Genomic DNA, 22,006 nt, shown 5'->3' on the forward strand with positions numbered 1-22,006 from the left:
TTTCCTAATACAATCCACCCATCCATTTTCTTCCACTTATCTAGTTTAGGCCTGTGGGGGCTGGAGCCTATACCAGCAGGGCACATGCAGGGTACACTCTGAATAGGTTGCAGGTTTGTAAAAGAAAACATAGAGAAAGCCCCACATTTATGCACTGCAGTGCATAAATTTAGACTCACCACTTCTAAAATGTATGTCTTTTGGACTTTGGGAAAAAGCTGAGACTACAGGCACTAGGAGAGCATGCAAAAACAGACAAGGGCCCGAGCTGGCTAGTGGATTAGAAACTAGGACCTTTGCACAAGGCGAAGATGACACTGAGCCGCTCTTGGCTAATATTCTGTATTCCCGTCAGTCCATCTGCCTCCGCTTTAAAGTACTTTGGGTCAGCTCCATTTTCACCTCTTATGCACTGTGGAGTCAACATGATATGTTATTAAGAATCCATATGATGTCTATTGCTTTGTTTGTTTTTTATCCACCTAAATTTCCATTTGCATTTTGGTCATCTGATAAGGTGCAGAGTTGTGTTTTTCAGTGCTTGGCGACTCTGGTGTGCAGACAACTATTTTCCAAACCCTGGGTTTCTGACATCATTTTATAGAACAGCATCAGAGTGATAACAACTTCAGTCATTGTACAGTCTTTACTAACTAAACATAATTTAAGAATTAAAACATAGCTTTATACTTTAAATATGCTGGTACAATTTAGTACAAAAATAAAAGGCAGAGAAATGCTTCCGTACACAAACACCATCACGTCATCAGTCACTTACTGACACTCAGAAACAGAAGAATCCTGAGTGAACCAGTTTGGTATAGTATCCAGCTATATAACAAAGAAGAAATTAGAAATACTGTATGATAATTTACTTTTGCCTTTTACATGGGGGCCACGGTGAAGGCTGAGGTGGGAGTATCCATTGAAGCTGAACCGCCACTAGATGGTGCTTTGGATCCACAGGGGAAAAAAAGAAGTCCAAAATGTAACTGAATACTTCTGATCTGATTGCCTTTTTGCACACAAATACAAAAGTCTTTACTATAATCCAGGTTATTCATGCAAATGTGTCATTTTTGAAAGAAGAAGGTATTCCAAATGGTGCCTCTTGTGATACCAGCATGTCTGTGATGAGTTCACCTTCCTTGCGTTGACTCAAAAAGTTACATAAAGGAAGAATATCCCACTTTTTCTTCGGATGTCCTCTTGTGGCCACAGCTGGTAGCCGTACAAAAAATGTCCGGAGCAAACTGTCTTTATAATTCTGATATATGAATACACTCTCTTTATCTCATATACACACATAATAACGAATCACATTCACTCAGTTCTTTTCTTGATTTGTTTTCTGCTCGTAAAGACAGCGTGTGCTATGATTTATCCCCTTGGAGAACCTGCAAAAAAAATCAGCGTTTATAAAAGTTTTAGATTTCCATGTATTTGTGTGAGCAGCATGTGTACGCGTGCATGTTTGTGATTTGATTGGAATGATGATGCTTACCTACCTGGTTGCGAACTTTGTGGGATTTCTGCATCAGCACTCTCCATTGGTCATACAACTTCATGGACATGCTGCTACAACCGTAGGCGTGTTTCCGCACCCAGCCGAAGAACTGCTTCAGCTCCCTGCGCAAGGTGGAGTTGGAGTCTCCGCTGGATTTTGAGTCGCAGGAGCCTGACATCATTCTCTCTGCAGGGAGGAGAAACCAGTAAAAAGGTATTAGGCATAGAAAAGGAGTGTGTGTGTGAATGAAGCTTGTAATAAGAAAGTGCTTTGAGTACTCAAATTGAGTCGAAAAGCCCTATATTAAGTACCAGTCCATTTACCATTTGACAAAACTTTAGTATAGACCAGGGGTGGGCAATCTCAGTCCATGAGGGCCGGTGTCCCTGCAGGATTTAGATGTGTCCTCGAACCAACACAGCTGATTTAAATGGCTAAATTAGCTCCTCAACATGTCCTGAAGTTCTCCAGAGGCCTGGTAACGAACTAATCATGTGATTCAGGTGTGTTGACCCAAGGTGAGCTCTAAAACCTGCAGGGACACCCGCCCTCGTGGACTGAGATTGCCCACCCCTGGTATAAACTCTTATCAGGACATTGCACATTGGATAAAAACCCCTTGGATGTCAAGAGACACTTTACACTCATTGGATAGCAGTTCCTCAGTCACAGGGTTGGCTTGCCCTAAAGTAAGGGATTAAAGTGGGTGGGATTGATCTGGAACAGCATTCTGGCACTTTTAATAAATGAGTAATCAAATCTGAAGATTAGGCTGATACATAATGCCGAGGGAGTTAAATGTCTGTGTTGCAGTCTGGCATTGCTTTCAGCTGCCAGCGTGGACACGAGATCCCACACCCCACTTCACCCTCAAATCAGTTTTTCCTTGTAATTCCTGTGTTATGTTCACCTGAGGTGTCAATGTTGCGTCTGCGGTACTTTAGCATCTAGCTAGCACTGCAGAAGGGGAGCTAGCATAAAGATGTAACTTTTCAGTCAGCGCAGGTGTTTCTGTGCAGCATCTCATGCATGGTGTCTTGGACGCTTAATGTATTTCCCAAGGAGAGGAAGATAAGGACTTTTCAGCAAGTATTATACTTTTAATGTCCTAATTCATTCTTTTTTCATGATGTGAAATCTATTTCTAAACAAAATGAAGCAGGATTTTGTGTTATTCAACATTTGCATTAAAAATATTACGTTAAGAAATTCAGTACAGTTTAATAGAGGCTAAACTGGTTAGTTTTCATGCTATGAAGTTACAGTAACGCAGGGTCAGTGTTAAGTTACATGAAGGGCAGCAGATAACAATTTGAATTCAAGCCGATGATGCCGATGAGACTCATTCACCAAATTTTTACTTTTATACTGGCTTTATCCCGTCTAGACGTCAGAAATCAGCCATACAGTTTATTTAACATCTCCTTATATCAATTTGAATTCAACTGGATGCACCTGGATAAATCAAAAAAGCAGCAGTGATTCAACTTCTCAAGAAGATGACTTATTTAAAAGGGCTTAACTGAACCTCAAATGATCAAAACACATGCAGAAAACATCAAACGTGGAAAGGTCATACTGTGCGTGCAGCAAAGTAAGGAGCTGCTGCTGATTCTGTTATTGTAGCTGTGGTGCTGGTATGGTAAATGGTAAATGGTTTGCACAGTTTGAATTTTGAGGTTATACACTAACAGTCAGTGACTAACTGTATATTCTGGGTTTATGCCATGCAAAACACCAAGGCAGAATTTTCACCTGGCTCAAATTTGGGGCTGAAAGTTTAAAGTAGTTATAATGGCAAAGGGAAATAAGCAAGTAATGCTCCAGTATGTTAAGAATCTGCAGAGCGGTACTCAAGCAAATGCAATTTTTCACTGTCAAAGACTTTTAAAAAAAGACAGATGAGTGACTGAAAAGACTTTGAGGAGAGAAAGGGAGACAGAATTAATCCCCCCCCTCCCCGATTTGTGCTTTTTCAGCTTGCCCTTGCAGAAACCCTTCCAGAAAATGGAAAAAAAAATCAAGGTTTTATGAACTGGGTTTTGTTTTCATAGTTGTGGTCTTTATTCCGATCAGTTATGATAACATTTTACACAGCAGTTATGTCTGGGGAAGAAACAACCACAAGTGCTCACTACTTTGTGAACATGAGTAATGTTTTTTGAATTTTTTGTTGGTCCTGAAATTGTTTATTTTACAACCTATTGCAAGTAAAACATTATCAAAGTCTGGTTTGATTTTGTAATGTCAGGTTGGGCAAAGATTGCATTATGTTACATTGATGGTTAGGTTATTATTTTTTATTGTCTTTGACTGGATTTGTCTAACATAAGTAAAACTGCCAGTGCTATAAAAAACAACCTGGAAGACTGACCAAGAAGTGTATAAAACAGTACCACTGAGACATTGAGGCTGCCAGTTTTCAACAGCAGGAGCGATCTGTGGGATATGCACCCTATGATGCCTTAAAATGCTCTTAAAAACCTCAATAATGGACAAAAAATGACTTCTGAGTGCCCTTCTGACTGTGTACGAGTGTGTGCTCACCACTGTGGGGTGTGGAAGCAGCAGTCGGGTGGCTCCACTCACTCCAGATGCCAGCCTTGCGAGAACCGTAAATGCCCACGGGATTACATCGAACCTGGAGAAAATACATCATTAGAAAGGCTGAAAGCTACTCTGAAGTACTTAATCATTACACATCGAGACATATCCAACGTACCTGGACGAAATATACCGTTCCAGGTCTCAGTCCAGCCAGTCTACAAGAGGTCTGATTCCCAACATCCTCCATCACCTACATGACAAATCAAAGACACAAACACAAAAGCGCTGAGCGCTGGAGGTCTGACCACAGTATTAAATACCAATGGGCAAAAACTAAAACACAGGACCGAATCAAGATGCAGAAAACACAACCGCAAACCATGTACAGACCCAAACATGCATGAACCTCACATTGTTTGGTGGCTGCTGATCAGCATGTTTATGAAACTATTTTAATGTAACCGTGCCTGCTGGGTAAAATCTGTTCTCTATTATTTATTACAGAGCTGGATATGCTGGGACACACACACAGCAGCGCTTACAGGTACTCATGCAAACAGCATAACTGAAGACAGGCAAATAGAGAAGAAGAAAGGCACACATGCTGCAATTAATAATCTTGTCTAATAATCCTCACTTTCTCTCTGGCATCAGTCTATAAACACTTGTTAAAAAGGACTCAAACAAAAAACAGAACATGGAAATTACTGGCATCAAAAGTCTAATGATGTGATGTGGGGGAGCCAAACAGGCAGAAGTTACAGCTGAGCGTCTTACAGACATATTGAAGACATTAACAGCTGAGATGTATCCCTCCATTCCTCAGCATGACCTCATGATTAGGGCTGGTTCAGAGGGAAATGGTGCTTTGTTTTCACTATCGACCCTTTAAAACCACTCTGTGTCGAGTCTCCAGCTCTCCTCCTTCAAAATCATATCATCCCTCCTCCGCCTTGCTCCACTCCCCGCCTTTTCTTTTTCCACTTTGCGAGTCAAGACTTGCTTATATTACATCGGTGTAATTCCCCCTTAATTACAGGAGAATCTTCACTCTTACCCAGAGGAAAATGATTTCTGGGAAGCACCATCTGCGCGTCTTAAGGTTTTACACTGTGTTTTTCATTCATTAAAGGCTCGTGCGGAGTTACACATACAGTGGCTTTGGGCTGTAGCTTCTAGATTTATGACTAATGAAAATTTTTGACCAGCCCAACTATTAACTCATCTGGCAGAGGAGGCCTCAATCAGGCTACATCAGAGGTGATTACAGCACAAGGATGAGAAACAGCTGGGACAGTGCTGCTGTTATACAGAAAGAGACAAAGAGAACAGATTTGCATCCTTATAGCTATGGATTCTTGTCCTCTACCTTCCAGTCTTGGCTGTCCTCCAGCCTGTAGCGGATTTGGTATTTGGCCTGAAACAGGAAGTCTTTGAGAGCAGGCGGGGCCTCCCAGCGAACGCTCAGCTGGTCCTCCAACTGCCCGACGCGACTGACGGTCACACCCGATGGAGGGTCTGTGGTCACTGGAGAAGGAGGAATGGCATCAGGACATTAAGCATCACATGCAGAACTGATAATGAAAAACATAGTGAATATATTTAGGTCCTGTAGTGCAGGTGGAAACTGCTTCAACATCTGCACACAAAACGTCTGATCAGTGGCATGCCACATGATGTTTATCCGTTACTTTGATAGTGGCAAACATACAGAAAGTGCAGGAAGACAGAAACAGAACGCGTGGATGTAATGGTTCCATCTTTTTATGTCTTAACCAACAGTTAATAGCTGTTCATGAGAGATTGCCCGACTCATACATTTGATTCCCTGCTGTAAGCTGTTGCCTGTATTACTAATGTATGTGTTATAAAGAAATCAAGATAGGAAATAGTCTGCTCTGCGAGAGAGGCAAATACTGCCTTGATTTTTATCAAATAGCTCTAACAGATGCTGTGGCTGACTAGAGGTTGATTTGAACCACTAATCTGAATTAAAACATTAATGTCACAAGCATTTTTTCTAGTAAAACAAAGCGTATTACAACAACAAAACTCTTTGCTTAGGGCCTTTTCTCTACTTCTTTATGTTTACACGACCAAGCAATCCATTCAATTTCAATTTTAAGCAGTAGGAGTGATGTCTTTATGTGTAACAACACATTGAAAGATTGCTCAGTGTTGCCGGAGGTTTGAGGTCTCTAGGCGCCTTTTAGTTTTGCAGAGTTGACTTGTGTGAGCTGGAAGAGGCATGTTCATCTGACAACAATTATCTTTTCAGCAAACAAACATGTGGTGACTGAGCATTATATTAACTTTTCTCGTTTTGGGGCTTTTGAGATCATTTCAGTATCTACTTCAGCTCCTTTTTTTCAGAATGCCATCATTGAATAGCTAGTAAATAAACAAGCTGATCAGAGGGAAGAAGAAGAAGATGGGAAAGATTCAGTGCAGGAAAAAATGGGAGTTGACACAAGAGGCTTTTTTCTTGAGAGAGATTATACAGTAAACCTAAGAGTAAAATAATATTACTAATACTTTAGTGGACACACATAGGGCTCAATGCAATTATAGCCAATGACATCTGCAGATGGAAACACAGGTTTTGTTAAAGTACACTGTAAAAAATACTTCCTTTTGTACAGGAAACTTTACTGTTAAAGTCTACCTTCTGTACTCTGCAACAACAGTTTCTTACTGTATATAATATTTTTAAACCTGTATTTCATATAAGCTTCACTGCTTTCTGGCTATCATTACACTGTAAATGTAACTGCATGTGCTACGGACACAAGTCCTGGGCACTTGATTTTATCCACCTTTGGCAAAGGGACTGAAAATACCTGCATGCAAAGATGGCCCAGTGCTTTTTTCCATATATCATTTTTCTTCTGGCTCATATGTCCACAACTATAAGAACGGTTTATAGGCGTATTCAAGACACTGAAGATGCACGCAGGCTATATGCAACTATAGGGGTCTTGACCAAACCATGAAACCACACAGAACATCCACAGCAGTCAGACTAATTGCAGCACAACGGAAATAAACACGAGAACATGTGTAAAATAATGATTTGAATGTAAACATTTATATTCCCATAAGTTCTTGCGCTTGCCAAAGAAAAATATTTCATTATGTGCAGTAGCTTGCTCTTAACTTCTTTTCCTCAAAGGCATCAGAAGTTACAGTATTCGTCCGCATTCACCAAAAAATTTGTTGCAGTGTTTTAACTGAAATAATTGATTTTATGCCACGGTTGATAACAAATGTATCTCTTTCACAATGCAAAACCAACATTCGACATGGGTTTTTGTTTCATTTTCTTGAAATGTGAGATTTCTTTTTTCCAGTTACATAATAATAAGGACCAAGGAGATCATTTTCTTTCTTTTGAATCGTGTTCTTCTATCCACTAAGTCATTTCCTTTTGATTTACTCAATAAAGGTAACAACTTAAAAATCAACAGAGACAATTTCTTTGTCCCGTGTTAAACTTCTAGAAAAGAGTGTTCCTGTTTCCTCACACTGTGATTGTTAGGCATGTGGCAAAAAGCAGGGCTCGCAGGACTCGAGGCTTTAAAATAACAGAATATATATTGAATATGTGAATATATATAATACAGCATCTTTGTTCAAGATGCTAGAATTGAGCATAATTTAAAGTTATGACAGTAAACTATTGTTAATTGAAAAACTCTTTTTAACATCTATTTAAAAAAGAAAGACAAATGTCAGTATTAACAGATAAAACACACTGGGGCAATAACAGAATGATAGAAAAGTGTCAAATTGTTAGAAGAAAATGCTTATATATATATATATATATATATATATATATATATATATATATATATATATAAGTAATACATAGTAATGGTATTGTTCTCAGTCAACAGCAAATGTGTTACCCTGAGCATTATATGCATTTGGCAGTAAAAGTCAATGAGACATGACAGATTACGGATGAATCATTGTTAACATATGCCTTTCCTCAACACGTCATCATTTCAGAGTAAGCGATGCAAGTTTCCTCTAGCCTCTCTGTTCAGAGGATTCCCTGTGAGTAAGAAATGCAGGGGAAACTGTAGGTGTTTCCGCCTCGCCTTCATAGCTGATCGGACATGACCGTATACTCCAGTGAGTCACGGCACCCCGATGCAGGTGTGGTTGGTTGCTGTGTTTCATGACACGCTGCTGCTGTTGTGGTAACTACTTGAATGAAAAAGTGAGGCCAGTGCAGAAACCTCCCACTCTCTCTGCCTCTGTCTCTATACTGTTACCAGGACCTGCCCAGCCCTCAGGGTGTGTAAACAGGTGCGTGCATGCATACATTAGGAAGAAGAAAGGGATTACAACTTGATGGACACTTGTTTCCTTGCCAATGACGTGTTCACCTTCGAAACTCCATATGGGCTTCTTCCAGTATATTGTCAGGAACATGTCAGGAGTAAACCAGGTGAAGAGTTCTTAGCTAATCAGGTTGTATTATTTCCGGCCCATGTCATAAAGCCTCAAAGCCCAAACTTTTAAAGCCTCGGGCGTCTACGGCCGCCTCAGAGACAGGATTAGTCCCAAGGATCAGCCAGGAACATTCCTAGACTAGATAAAAGGGGGTTATAAGGTGGTGTGCATGTGTGTTTTTTCACATTTGTGTATGTGTGTGTGTCCAGTGAACATGAGTAAAAAGAAAACAAGCTCATCAAAAGGGAGGGCGTTTCCAGTCATCACACAACTTTGCCTATCCAGGTGTCAGCATGCATGTGACTGATTGTGTGCATGTGTTTCTGTATGTGTGAGTGAGTGTTGAGGATAATGATGTATGCTCCGTTGGCTTAAACCGCACTAAGCTAGGCATAACAAAGCTTTAAAAGGAATTGCCTCTCAGTTTCTATCAGCGAGAAGCCGGATCAGTGCTTGTGAACAACTTTCTTTAAAAGGCAGAATTCACAGAAGTCAAGCCAATGACCTGTCGGTGGAAATAAAAGTTGTTTCAATCACAGGTACTGACTTGGGGGCCACAAGATAAATCGAAAAGGAGTCTTGAGATGATGAACCTGGCAAGGAATCAGCGGCTTAGTCTCACTGAGGAGCTTTAACATTATTTAATCCCCCCCCCCCAAAGCCATCTGATAGTATCTTCTATACTATGTAGTGTGTATATTGTATAGAGCTGAACCGAGTATAGTGTATATGATATTTACACTTTAAGAAATGCCTTAATAAAAAGTGGCAAAGAAATTTGACATAATGGTAACAAATTAGAGTGAAAATCGCTCTCTACGAAAAATACGGCATTTTATTTTTTTACATCTTTTTTAACTTCCTGTTAGATTAGAAAGCACTCTCATATTCCTCAAATCAGTATGAAGCAACTGAGACTTTCAGCTTAGTTTAAGATAAGACTAGAAACAGACAAATTCATTAGGTATCCTGGCTTTGTGCAGACTTGAAGTAACTGCTGCTGGCTAAGAAAAGTTTTGGCAAATAACCTCCTGTAAAACCACAAATTGGTGTCGTTACACTATGTTTTAAACAAATGCGATGCATTTTAGTGGCGCTTGAAGGTATGTTTTAGATTTAGCATTCTTAATGATAAGGGAAGCTAGCTGCACAGCAAAGAAGGTGGTCTAGATAGTTTCTTGTCACTCTCAGTAAGAAAGATAAAGGCTGTATTTCCATAACTGTGGGAGTGTGACTTTAAACTAGCCTGGACTGGACAAATTGGCGGTACTAGAATTGGCTAATTTTGTTAGAAAACATCATGGCGTCCTGCGTCAGGTACAGTGTTTTCTCAAAGTTTGCTGTTGGTCTTGTTCTATTTGTAAAAATTACAGTGTTTCATCTTTAATGTTTTGAATCAGTTATTTTCTCATGTTTAATCTTGGTTTTGCTGTGAATGTTCAAATAGTGAATTAGCACAAGGAAATTCACTCAGTGGTTGAACTTCCGGCAGATTGGATGAAAGATCAGGTAGACATTTTTTCCTTCTGAAAGCTAACAAGCCTAAAAGGTTGCTGCAAATCCTCCTAGATTACAGCCAGAGGCCTCATCGACACTGAGATCAAGGCTCTCAGAGCAGCAGATGAAGCACAAGGGTCAAAGCGAACTTCTTCTCACACTCACCCACGTCTAGGATGTCAAGGGTGATGACATCAGAGGTAGCCCAGCCTAGCTGGTTTGAGGCCTCCACCCAGATCTCGTAAGGTGTGAAGAGGTGCAGGTCCTGGGTGATGCTGCAGGAGTACGGCTGTGTATGAGTGTAATCTGCACACTCTTTCTCTGTCCCATACCATCTGAAAGAAAAACAAAAAATACTGAACTCCACACAGCATTCAATACTGATCCTTCTAAAACACAATTTATTCCACGACGTGGTACAAGTTGCTAATTTATCAGCTCTAGCATTTCTCTCAAATCTTTATACCAATTGAAATTGAATACAAACTATCTGTAGGTGCAGCATATAGACTTATTTTCCTTTTGGTGTTTTAAAACGGTTGATTTTTCTTATTATTTTTATTTAAAATCTATATATTTTATAGCGCTTATACCCCATATGAAAATCATTTTTAAATGTTTTGCTTCCACACTGAACCATCGTCTCATGACACTACTATTATTGAACAGCGTTCACTCTGGGTATCATGTGTGTTATTGTTCTTGAAAATAAATCCAGTGGTATTTGGATTTGTTTCCACCTCTACTTAGACTTCTTTCATGGGATTTTCTAAGGAATGTCAGTATTGTAAAAGAAAACAAAAAAAAAATGTTATGAATTTTTGATTTTAACTGAAAACATTCGCGGTGGGCTTACTCGTTTAAAACCTTGGCTGCATTTTCATGTTTTATTTTGTTTTTCACTTCATCCATTAAGTTAGGCTACTGAGAAATGTTACTAACTGGCCAAAAGCCCTCTGTGCCAACTGGACAGTCATAGCACAATAGTAGTAAGTAAGCATGAAAGGTCTCGATGCTTGCTTAACAATCCAGTTAAGGAAATCCCAGAGAGTTGATTGTGTTCATCTGGATGCAATGTTTTTAGTGGGATAAATCTTTCATCACTCATCCAAGTGAATTCTTCAGTCTCTAAGACTAAAGAAATCACTTGGATGAGTGAAAATGCTGCATCCAGATGAAAAGAATCAACTTTCTGGGTGAAAGGCTTTCTTTTTTTCCCAGCATGGCGTTGATAGGTCCACTATAAGACCAACTGTACAACTACTGAAAGACTTTTTTAAAAATGGTTTAGGTTTCTCGGACAATGTTGGAAGAATCTATTGCTGTGAAAGTTATTCCTTTTCTGCTTTTGCTTTGTGTGAAAAGTGAAGCTTTGACGGTCTTGTTCAGGTTGCCTCATTCACACTGGTTTGGGGTGTTGCTGTTGTTGCTCTGAGGCTTAGAGGTTTGATGGTGGGTTTGCAGTGGTGGATTCCTGTTTTTCCATGAAGTAGTTTTGCTCTTTCTTGTCCCTTAGTTAATCATTGCCCCTTAGATCATTGATTTTTTTTCTATCCACAAATCGTGCAAACCAAAGTTTGTCAAGTCAAGACAAAATTGTCTGATTAGTAACTGCAATCTGATTACAACATTTAGAACAGTGATGTAATGAACAGTAACTATCTGCTTGTCCAAAGCTGAACATTCTCACATATAGCACACAAGCAGAGATTATCTGTCACAGATGTGTTCTTACTAATGGAACTACTCCCTTTGGTTTAGGAAAATGGGTGTCGGCTTTCTAGAGTGACACATGATAGCCACCAGCTAACTGTTCTCACATGGGTTCATTTGGATACTACACAAACTGTGTATTAGGGAGCTGGCAGGATAAAGTGTGCTTAATTTGCAGTCCGAATGATTCAGATGTTTGCATTCTCGTGCAAAGCTGTGTGTGTGTAGGTAATGTGTAGATAGTAGTGTAATTGATTTAGATCATTTAAAAAACAGTGAATTGAGTCACTTGTAAAAGTTAAGCTGCAGTGCGTGTGTGCATACCTGAGTTTATACTTGAGCTTGTACTGCGTGCTGATATTAGTCTCTCCTTTTCCCCCTGGGGCCCAGCTACAAGTCAGGTCTTTGGTGTTCCTTGACCAACAGGTCAGATTGACTGGCTTCACTGGAGGCACTGGGAGGCAATGGGGTGAAGATGGACAGAGAGTAGGACGAAGACAGAGGGTGGGGGAAATTTGTGAAGAGAAAAGAGAGGAGAAAAAACATGGGAGAAAGGAGAAATGATAAGTGAGGGTACAAAGTGATATTCCTCTGAAATAGCTGTTGTTTTGGGGTTTTTGTTACTGGTGTGTGTATGTGCATGTTCATCTCTCAGAACACAAGGTGCTCAGGTCTAGTGTCACACAGAGATGAAGATCTTGTTGATTGCATCTTTCTGTGTGTGTGTTAGAGAGAGCGTGTTTATGGTTTTGTGTTCTTGCAGTTCTAGTAAGCATTCTCATCACGGTTAATAATAGTAGTAAAAGCTCTTTAAACTTACTGTAATGAAAAAAGACCAAAGAATACAAAAGGTAATGAACACTGATCGCATTTTAAAGACTTAAATGATGTAGAACATTATTATCAACACCAAGTTAAGTGATTTATATAATTTGGCTTCTTCACTTATCTCTCACTATGTTTCTAAATCCAAACATAAAGTACACAGGCTATACTCACTGGACACTTTATTAGGTACACTTTGCTAGTACTGGCTAGGCCCCCTTTTACCTTCAGAACTGTCGTAATGCTTCATGGCACAGATTCAACAAAGTGCTGGAAACATTCCCCAGTTTTTAGCCCCTGTGGACACGAGAGCTTCACCCAGTTGCTGCACATCCCCGATGTGAATCTCCTGTTTCTTTACATCCCAGAAGTGATCTATTGGGTTTAGATTTAGTGACTGTGGAGGTCATTGAAGTACATTATTTAGAGAGATTATTTGAGCTTTGTGACATGGTATGTTATCCTGCTGAGAACATCCATCATCAGAGGACGGTGGTCAGCAACTACACTCGGCGGGGGCTGTGATGTTTAAACGATCCTCGTTTGGTGCTTTGGGATCCGGAGTATTCTAAGAAAATATCCCCCACACAATTACACCACCACTGCCAGCAGACTGAACCACTGATACAAAGCAGGACGGATCCATGCTTTGATGTTCTGAACCTACCATGTGAATCTTGCAGCAGAAACTCATCAGACCAGACAACATTTTTCCAGTTGTTTATGTCCAATTTTAGTGAGCCGTGTGAATTGTTGGTTCAGTTTCCTGTTCTTAGCTGACAAAAGTGGCGCCTGGTGCGGTCTTTTGCCGCTGTAGCCCATCTGCTTTAATGTTGGACATGCTGTGCGATCCAAGATGCTCTTTTTCATACCTCGCTGCAATAAGTTGTTATTTGAGTTACATTGTTACAGTGTGGCCATTCTCCTCTGACATTTGACATCAACAAGGCTTTTTCCCCCCGAGAAATGCCATTCATTTCTCTTTTTCAGACCATTCTCTGTAAACCTAGAGAAGCTTGTGTCCCAGTAGATTAGTAATTTTAAAATGCTCTGCAACCAACAGCCACGTCACATTTAAAGTCACCTTCTTCTCAGCAAGTTGTGCTGACCATGTCTGCATGCCCAATGAGTTGCTGCCATATGATTGGCTGATTAGATGAATGGATATACCTAGCAAAGTGGCAGATGAGCGTATGTTTTTTCCAGGACCCACACCTGCCAGTTCCCTGCCATAATAACATGGATGGCATTACTAAGTTTTGCCACCCTGTTAGTGAGATTATTGCTATTTAACTGTCACTATTCAAGTCCTTATATGTCTACTTGTATTCTGGCTACAAAAATAAGCACATTTTTCATAGTCTCATACTGTTTCAGAGCAAACAGGAATACGCCATATTAGGGTTGTCATAAGCCCCAAATCAGTAAGTTCTATAAAGTTTACTGTACCAATAAAAAAAACAGAAAAACAGTACGTCTCAAAACTGTAGAAGTACAGACATGTGTGTTTGTGCGTGTGTAAAATGTCAGGCCCATACTTTATGAGTGATAGTGCGAGTAATGGACCACACAGGTGGTTAAAGCGTCGGGCAATAGAGGCCTCTCGCTGGGCCTGAAGGCAGGAACACTAAACATAAAATACAGCTACAAATGTGCAGGGACACTTAAAAATCTGCCCACTACTTGGTTGCTGTTTCCTTTTACTCCCATTTCCTTTTCATTCCATTCATCTCTTTGGTGTATTGCTCCTCTAAGTCCTCGCCTGCACTTATACATTTATGTAACATTTCCTCGTAGCGAAAGCAGAGAAGCAAATGCAGAGAATCGTCAGAGGAATAAGATTATTTTAAAGTTATACATTTTATACTTCAACTTACTGCCAACATAGAGACAGGAGCCAGCCAGTATGTGTCCCTTGTGATTGTGACAGACAAGGTTGTCACCAGATGTTTGCTTGGAGGCATTGAGTCCTGCCAGCGTCACACTGAGGTTAGTCGCACTAAGCACTCTGTAGAAGGAGCTGGGCAGCTGTTGACCATTCAGTGTCCAGAAAAGCGAGCTGGCGTGGACGCCAAGTTCGGGGTGGACCCAGCAGCTGGCTGTCAGGTTAGACCCAATGCGAAGTACAGGGTCCTGAGGGTAGATGATTGCTACATCTGGAGGAGGGTGGGAGGACATGGATATTAGAGGGAGTATGTCTTTCGAATGGTTTTAAAGTTTAGGCTAATATTTGAAAAAGTTACTGCCTGTGTTCAAGGGGCACTTCAGATGTACTAAAGTGTAGCTGAAGACAAAATATCCAATTATCTGCTGGAACCTTCATTAACAGTTTCAGTATAGCAAAGCTCTGGACTTGTGCCCTACTTCCCTTTCATTTTTGGAGCCTAGTGACTTCGCTCTCGGCCCCTCAACCTTCTGATAATGCTATGGTGCTTTTCACCACCTCCAGCTGGATAATGTTGCTCTATTTCAAATTCCTGTTCCCTGCTTTCCAGAACCACTCAGTCCTGCACCGTGCTCTCAGGTTTAGTGTTTCTTGGCTCTAGTGGAGCTTTGTTAGCAGGGCAGTGCTTATCTTGTAAGCTGAAGGCATGCTGTTTCTGGTCATAACATGGACATGTCCTAACATATTAGTCAACGTGTTTTTATCATCTTGAGACACTGCTCTGGTTCTTTTACTCGGAATCTGTTTCCAGCATAAAGTCCCTCACCCACAGATGGGTTCTGACTCGTCAGACTCCATCGACAGCTAAACTGGTCCTGCTGCAATGTGGATATGAGGGGCTGCCAGGCATGTTAGCAGAATCCCTGGCAATTTTATTTCACAGCTCCACTCCAACATCTTCCTGAGCCTCTTACTACAAAGCCACGCTGTACACCCTACAAGCCTTTCCCCCCCTCACTGAAACCCCTAACAGAATGCTACACAGTGCCACCGTCAATATATGCTTGATGCCATGCCTGTGCAGGTTTTTACACTCTGTGCTCCCTGAGCTCATGAGCACAGGAGTTCAAGAGTAGCAAAGATAAGTTTCAGTATTTATGGAATGCAATGGCTGAGCGTGAATCAACTTATTGTGAACAGTGAGACCACTGAGGCACACACAAATCCATATGGAATCTCATCAATGGTGGAGTTAGACACTCCCATGGTTGTAGCTTGGTTGATTTTGCATGCCTGTCTCAGCATATGCATTCATGTTTGGCCACCACATGTAGCTGCGGGCCAATGTCTTCATTCTTGAAACCCCTGAATTGGCCTCATGAAGTTGTACTTGTGCTGGAATTATCAAAAGGCTTTCCCACAGTATGAAGCCCTCATCCACACATCTTCTACCTTCAACTCACGTTGTCGCCTTACGTAGCACTGCATGTAAACTCTACAGGGCACCACATCACAGTCAGCCCAGTCCCATGTCTGATTCACCTGTAAAGGTTTGCTGTGCCTGGTTTGCAGTGGAAATCTACTGAGTTGTCAAATTTAAGCCTTCCTTATATTCCATGACGTAAACACAGGCTGCCCAGTGTTTTAGCTGCTGTAAGTTGTGTGATGCCCTATTTTCCTCTAAAAGTCAGATCAGCTCTTTTTGGTATGTCACTATCACCCAGTGTTTTGGTAATTAGGTATTAATTCTTTTGTTCTTATTTTACGTGTAAGCGAAAAACGATGGGCAAAGCCTCATTCCTTAGTTTGTGTTCCAACAGTGCTGCCCTGCCCAGCGCATCACATTTGAAACATCACTGTCATGAAGGTGGTTTGCTGCCCCCTTGCTGTACCGCGACAGTGGGTTTGCTCACTGTCTGCTGCATGGTTGGCTAGCTCAACTCCCTGCTCCAATCTGATTTTGTCCTCTGCCTGTGGTGGCTGATTTCTGCACACCATCCTCAGTGAAGCCACGTTTCAAATTCCCGCACTGAGAAAAAAATGGCTTTTTTTGTACTTTACTTGAAATTTGTTGAAGAAAATTCAGAAGAAAATGAACTCTGAGTCAGTTTTGCTTGTTTTTCTGTAAATCCACCAAATGAAAATAATCCAAATGTTAACAGCATTAATGGGACAACTGGCATTGCACTGATTAGTTAGTGCTATTTGTGAAGAAATGTAGTTAATGTTTGGGATTCACAGGTTTGCCAGCCTGTTATGTAACAATTTACCAGTGAGCAAAAGATAACTGCTTATTTGTGCCATATTTGTTGCCCATTAAGGAACCTTGTCCTGCTGTAGATTATAGCTTTGGTACCTGTTTAGGACTGTTTGTTTTATATAATTGTTGAAGGTTGCGAGACCCACTTCTGCTGAAATATAAGTTTTAATATAGAAAAAGCACAGCCAACATAGCATGACACTGATTACTTTTGTCTTGCCCTCATTTAGACCCCTAACAGAACGTTAGAGTAGCAATAATTAAAATCTTACTGAGAAAAAAACCCTCTAAAGTTTTTCTTTTTTCCAGTGTCCTGTCTAAACCATCTGCTTCATGATTCTGTGACAAAAATCTGCAACTAATAAGGGATGTAATGTCTGAATTGGATTATCTCTCACAATCAAGCAAATGTGCATGCTTGTGCATGCTGAGCTTCATGCTGTAGTATGTAGTGCAAATGCTTCTATGTAAAATTATTTGGGCAATGCAGAGTTTGCGCTATTTTGCGATAAAACATCTGACAGAAAGAGCACAGACATGCGCTAATGCAGTTTCGTAAGATCTTTTAACCCTCCCTCTCTCACTTGCATTAGCTAACACTGACGCAGTTCAGTTTCGTTGCGTTTTTGTATTTTTATTTGTTTTAGCAAAGAAGCTGCTAAATGGTCAGAGAAAGAGTTTAGCTGTTTATCTCTTTATCTTATCTGACAACTGAAAGTCAAACAGTGGAGCTTTGATCTCACTACACGTGAACAAAATGATAAAGGAACAAAAAAAGATGGGGATATGGAAGAGAAGAGAGGAGACAAGAGGAGACGAGAGTTTAAAAAAAAAAGACGCTAAGTCCAACGTATTGAAAAGCGCGGAACTGTGGAAAACCTTTTATGAAGGAATGAGCGAGGAACACTGACTGAGAGCATCAATACTTTGTTAGACCACTGTAAATCTGTGCCCGAGGCCACATCTATTCAGCTGCCAGCCACCTTGCGCTTACAGACAATGTTGTGGGTCTTTTATGGAGGAGTCGCCTTTGAACAAGCGAAATCAACTGTAACTCCGCTCCAATATTAATATGGTAACCCCATCTTGAGCTCTGACACAACACTTGCACACATTTATGCACACACAAATGAACACAAACAAACACTTGCACAGAGGCTGGGTTGTCTTTGTCACCGGATACAGTGAACTGCGATCCATCTGAATAACAATCAGTGTTTATGTATTCCAGGCACTGAGGACATTGCCCCTGAGCAGGGTGCGAAGCCCCTTTAACACTCCTTCAAACACGGCGGTTCTAGACGAAATTACTGCTGTTTATTGCCTCTTGGACACACTCACTGGAGGAAATGGTTTGTAAAATATTATTTGTTTGGAGAGGTTGAGGCAACTCGAAACACAGCTCTCATTGGGGCAGGAGACGAGCTTAAGCCTGCAATGGAGATGGATGAAGTTACGGGGCGAGTTCAGCCGAGGAAAAGTTTTGAACTTTTGTTTGAGAGTGAAAGGTCTCCAGTGGACTTAAGCGGTATTGAGGCTGTCAGTCTTCAAAGGTACATGCCACCTCCTCTTTGTATTAAAAAGCTCCTCTCACTCATTCATGCAACGCTTGAAAGGCAGCCAATACTTTTCTCTGTCTGCTTAATAGAAGTACATGTGGAACTTTTTGAGGGGCCGCTTGGACAAGCCAAGTGAAAGAAGTCACGCAACATTTAGTGACAATGAGCCATGCAACGTCATTGGTAAAGAGACCGAGGAAACAGCAACGGATGTTATTTGTTTCTCTTGAGTTTTTTGTTTTTTTTACAGGTTTACATTTGAGTTATTTAACTGATGGTCTTATCGAGAGAGATTACATTAGCTTATCTTAGTTTAAATAGGGCGCACAAAAGGAAAATATAGGATAGAATAAGTTTGTTTTAAAAGTCTGTTTTGTTTTTAAAAAAAAGTTTTAAAAAAATATGATAATAACCTACATAAACGTCTCATTGTTTGTTCACAGAAAACTAAAAATGTAAAAGTTTATGAGCTGCAATGAAAACTAATTATATGTTAGTGCAAAAAAAAATCCACATTTAAACTGTTTTACTATGGTGGCATTCGTAAACCGCAGCATAGTCAGTGAAAGGGAAGCAAAGTCCATTATTACAATGAATAACATGGTAATGACCGATTATGTCGTATAATAAACAGCAGGGTGGCTTATGATCAGGGCCCATTGTCTCCTTTAAGCCCCTAAAACTGTAGTTTCTTTTATTAGTGCCTTTGAAACAGGATGAATAGCAGGAGATCCTCACAGTGGAGCTGCTGTTTGCCAGCAAGCTCGCCATAAAAACTAATCCAACCACTTAAAGAGTGAAATGGACATAACTTTGATTTATTTAGATTATTGTGCATTAAGCTGGTGGTTAACATTCTCCACAACCCCAGCAGATGATGTCATTGTGTTGATGCGGTTCGTAAAGCCCCCATGCTCTCCATGTGTTTAACGAGTTATGGCCTGACTTGTTGAAAATCAGCCTCATGGGAGATGAGTTCTCTCTGCAGGGAAACGACCAGTTTACTACAGCAGGAGCCCATCTATAACATGAGCTGTCAAGTGGACAAAGTGGCCGTTTTCTTTTTTCGTTTTTTTAAATGTATCCAGAAAGCCAGCAAAGTGGATCCAGAATGTGTCCCAAGGAAGTGACCTGCTGTTATGTAAGGCAACTTAGGAAAGAATCCGTGGAATTGGTGTTATTTTAGATTGGAAACACATTGTAAAACAGTATTATTCAAAAAAAAAAAAAAAGCCCCCTGCAATTCCTGCATGTTCTTATATGGGGTTCATACAATATTTCTTGTATGGAAACTATTTGTGGTCAACTATTTTTACTCTACTTGATATGAGCATAATATTTATTAGATTTATCCTTCTGTGTGTTTTTTCCAATGACTAATATTTCTTCTTAAGTAATTGTGTCCCACGTGGTATCACTAAAACACTGTTGTGCTCAAAAAAACTGCATTTCCCCCTTCAAAATCGTATTACTACAGCGTAATACTCCAATATTAACTTGCCTAATACATTTCTAAAACGTTTTACTGTAGTAGCAGCAAAAGTCTATTTTTACAACATATTTATCGCCAGAATCAAACATACCGGAGCAGGACTTACACTGTCACATGGTGCTGGTGTTTACATTGGGATATTTGAGTGACACTTGGTTTGCATTGATTTCTTTTGAAAACTACATGAATATTAAATTAAAAAATAAAATTAAAAATTAGAATAAAATAAAATAAAACATAACAAACATATATAGCCAAACCCCCCAAAACCTTCCCCAGCACTATCGTAACTTTGCGCATCGATGGACATCTGTGTGCAACTTACGTGTGGACAAGGACAGCACGCCGGGAATGTGCAGCGTGAGGAAAATCAAGCAGAAATCCAAGATGCCTTTCATTTTCCACCAATTACTTTTCTATATGTCTTGACTTCTCGTCCTCGTGTTGTTGCTCTGTCGCCTTTTTTTTCGATCGATCCTGGATACAAATTACGCACAGCAGAAAGAGGAAAAACACCACGGGTTCCAGGACCGGATTTTATTAACTCTCGGGACTGAAGAAGCGCACTAGAAAAAGTGTGACCAAGTGTGGAGGCAAAATAAATCACCCTCTGATAAGTCTTGGAGTAATTTGTCCTCATTAAAGCCAAAAAAAAGCGTGGGCATTACCACGTCCTGTTTGCAGTCTTCTCCCTTCTTAATGCTTCCTGCAGCTAAATCATACACAAGTTCATACTTTTTAAGCCCCTCCCCTCTTTCTCTCTCTCTCTCTTGCTCTCTGTCTCTCTTCCCACACAGTCGCCAGTCATTTCCCCCTCTTTCCGTCCTTTCCCTGCTTTTTTTCTTTCTCTCTCTCTAAGGCTCTCCCCCCGTGAGTGATGGTTAGAGCCATTCACTTTCACTGAATCACTCTGTCTCTGTTACTTTCCATGCCTCGGGTCTCTGCTTTACAATTTTTCACCATATGAGGCTATTGAGTCAGTGAGTGCTACAGGAAAGGTTGCCAAAGCTAAATCTTGTCTCTCCATTTTAATCCTTATGTCAATGAGGAGATTCTTCTTCTTCCTAACAGACTCCCAAGTGAATTATGACATTTCCTCATTAATTCTTGCCGAGTTCTGCTCAGATATTTAACAGTGTTATATTATGACGTAATGATAACTGTATCCCTTAATCCTTTTAAATAAATTCCTAAGATCTTTTAATGTGCAATTTTTGTTTTCTTTTGTTTGGTTTGTTGCAGGGATGTTACCATTGAAACGTGTATCTTTGTTCAGCCTGTGGATAGGGAATATTTTCATTTTATTGTTATTTTTTAATCTGCATTGATCGGTCTTGGAGCAAACATCTAGCCTACAGCTGTTCCACTTTTTGGGCACACTGGCATCAAAAATTAAATTGTTTAGCATTAAAAGGGAAATTAGCTTTAGAGACTCTTTTATGTTGGCCACCAGGGTTTATTCAACGGGAATGCACGTGACGGAAATATGAAAAACTCGTTCCTTAACATTAACAGTTCCAGCTCTATTGTAGTGAAACTGCCAGCCACTATGGCTAGACACTGAATAAGCAATAGTCAAAACACAGAGCTGCCAAACACCCACAGACTGCTTCACTCACTGCTGATTTATTTCATCTTTATTCAGTGTGACCTTTTAGTCTAGATTATCATCATCAAATATGTAAACACAAGAGCCAACAGACTCATAGATGCTGGGAAGATTAACCAGTCTCCTGACCACAAAAATAACAGGCCTTTTTCTCGGCAGTCATTTCGTCTTGTCATAGTCTGGGTCGTTAACATTAACAGTCTCGCCGTTCCCCCTAAATGTCCCACCGAATCAGTGGCTCCCTAAAATACATTTGCACCTGTGCTTTTACTTTAACAAGTTGAAATTTCACACACAACGTTTCTGAAAATGAAGCAGCTAAATGGAATTGGACCATTATTCATTTGAAGTTGTTCTTTGACAAGTCCAAATATCTCCAGTATAAAGGTCAGCTAGGCAAGGAAACGCCTCAAGGAAACTTATGAGTGATTCAGGGAAAAGGCAGTGGTCATAAACATCATGTTGTCATACATCACCGTTCATGTAACTTCAGCTTTCAGAAGACATGCAAGCAATGTAAAATATATGAATATATATAACTGAATATACCAGCAAAAAGCTGCAGACTAATCCAAGCAATAGAAATTCTACTTTTTGTCTTTATGGAAGAATGGATAAAGTAAACAAAGTGCAGTCCTGTGGATACCAGTA

General features: G+C 40.3%; 1 protein-coding gene across 2 annotated transcripts; it reads right to left on the minus strand.

Annotated features, from left to right (window-relative positions):
• Positions 1-578: 578 nt before the first annotated feature.
• Positions 579-20,484, minus strand: crlf1a (cytokine receptor-like factor 1a). 2 transcript variants are annotated; one of them, XM_040042555.1, is made up of 9 exons: positions 20,072-20,484; positions 14,428-14,706; positions 12,050-12,179; positions 10,178-10,347; positions 5,424-5,581; positions 4,230-4,304; positions 4,055-4,148; positions 1,505-1,693; positions 579-1,397 (listed from the first exon to the last, which is right to left on the minus strand). In XM_040042555.1, the coding sequence occupies exons 1-9, from the start codon at positions 20,142-20,144 to the stop codon at positions 1,381-1,383; spliced, it is 1,185 nt and encodes a 394-aa protein (XP_039898489.1). In that variant the 5' UTR covers positions 20,145-20,484; the 3' UTR covers positions 579-1,380. The 2 variants fall into 2 exon arrangements, with proteins under 2 accessions (XP_039898489.1, XP_039898487.1); XM_040042553.1 differs by having other exon boundaries at positions 1,509-1,693; positions 20,072-20,483.
• Between the last annotated feature and the right edge of the window lie 1,522 nt (positions 20,485-22,006).

The sequence above is a fragment of the Simochromis diagramma genome, unplaced genomic scaffold (genome assembly GCF_900408965.1).
Source record: "Simochromis diagramma unplaced genomic scaffold, fSimDia1.1 OVJJ01000304.1, whole genome shotgun sequence".
Classification (NCBI taxonomy): domain Eukaryota; kingdom Metazoa; phylum Chordata; class Actinopteri; order Cichliformes; family Cichlidae; genus Simochromis; species Simochromis diagramma.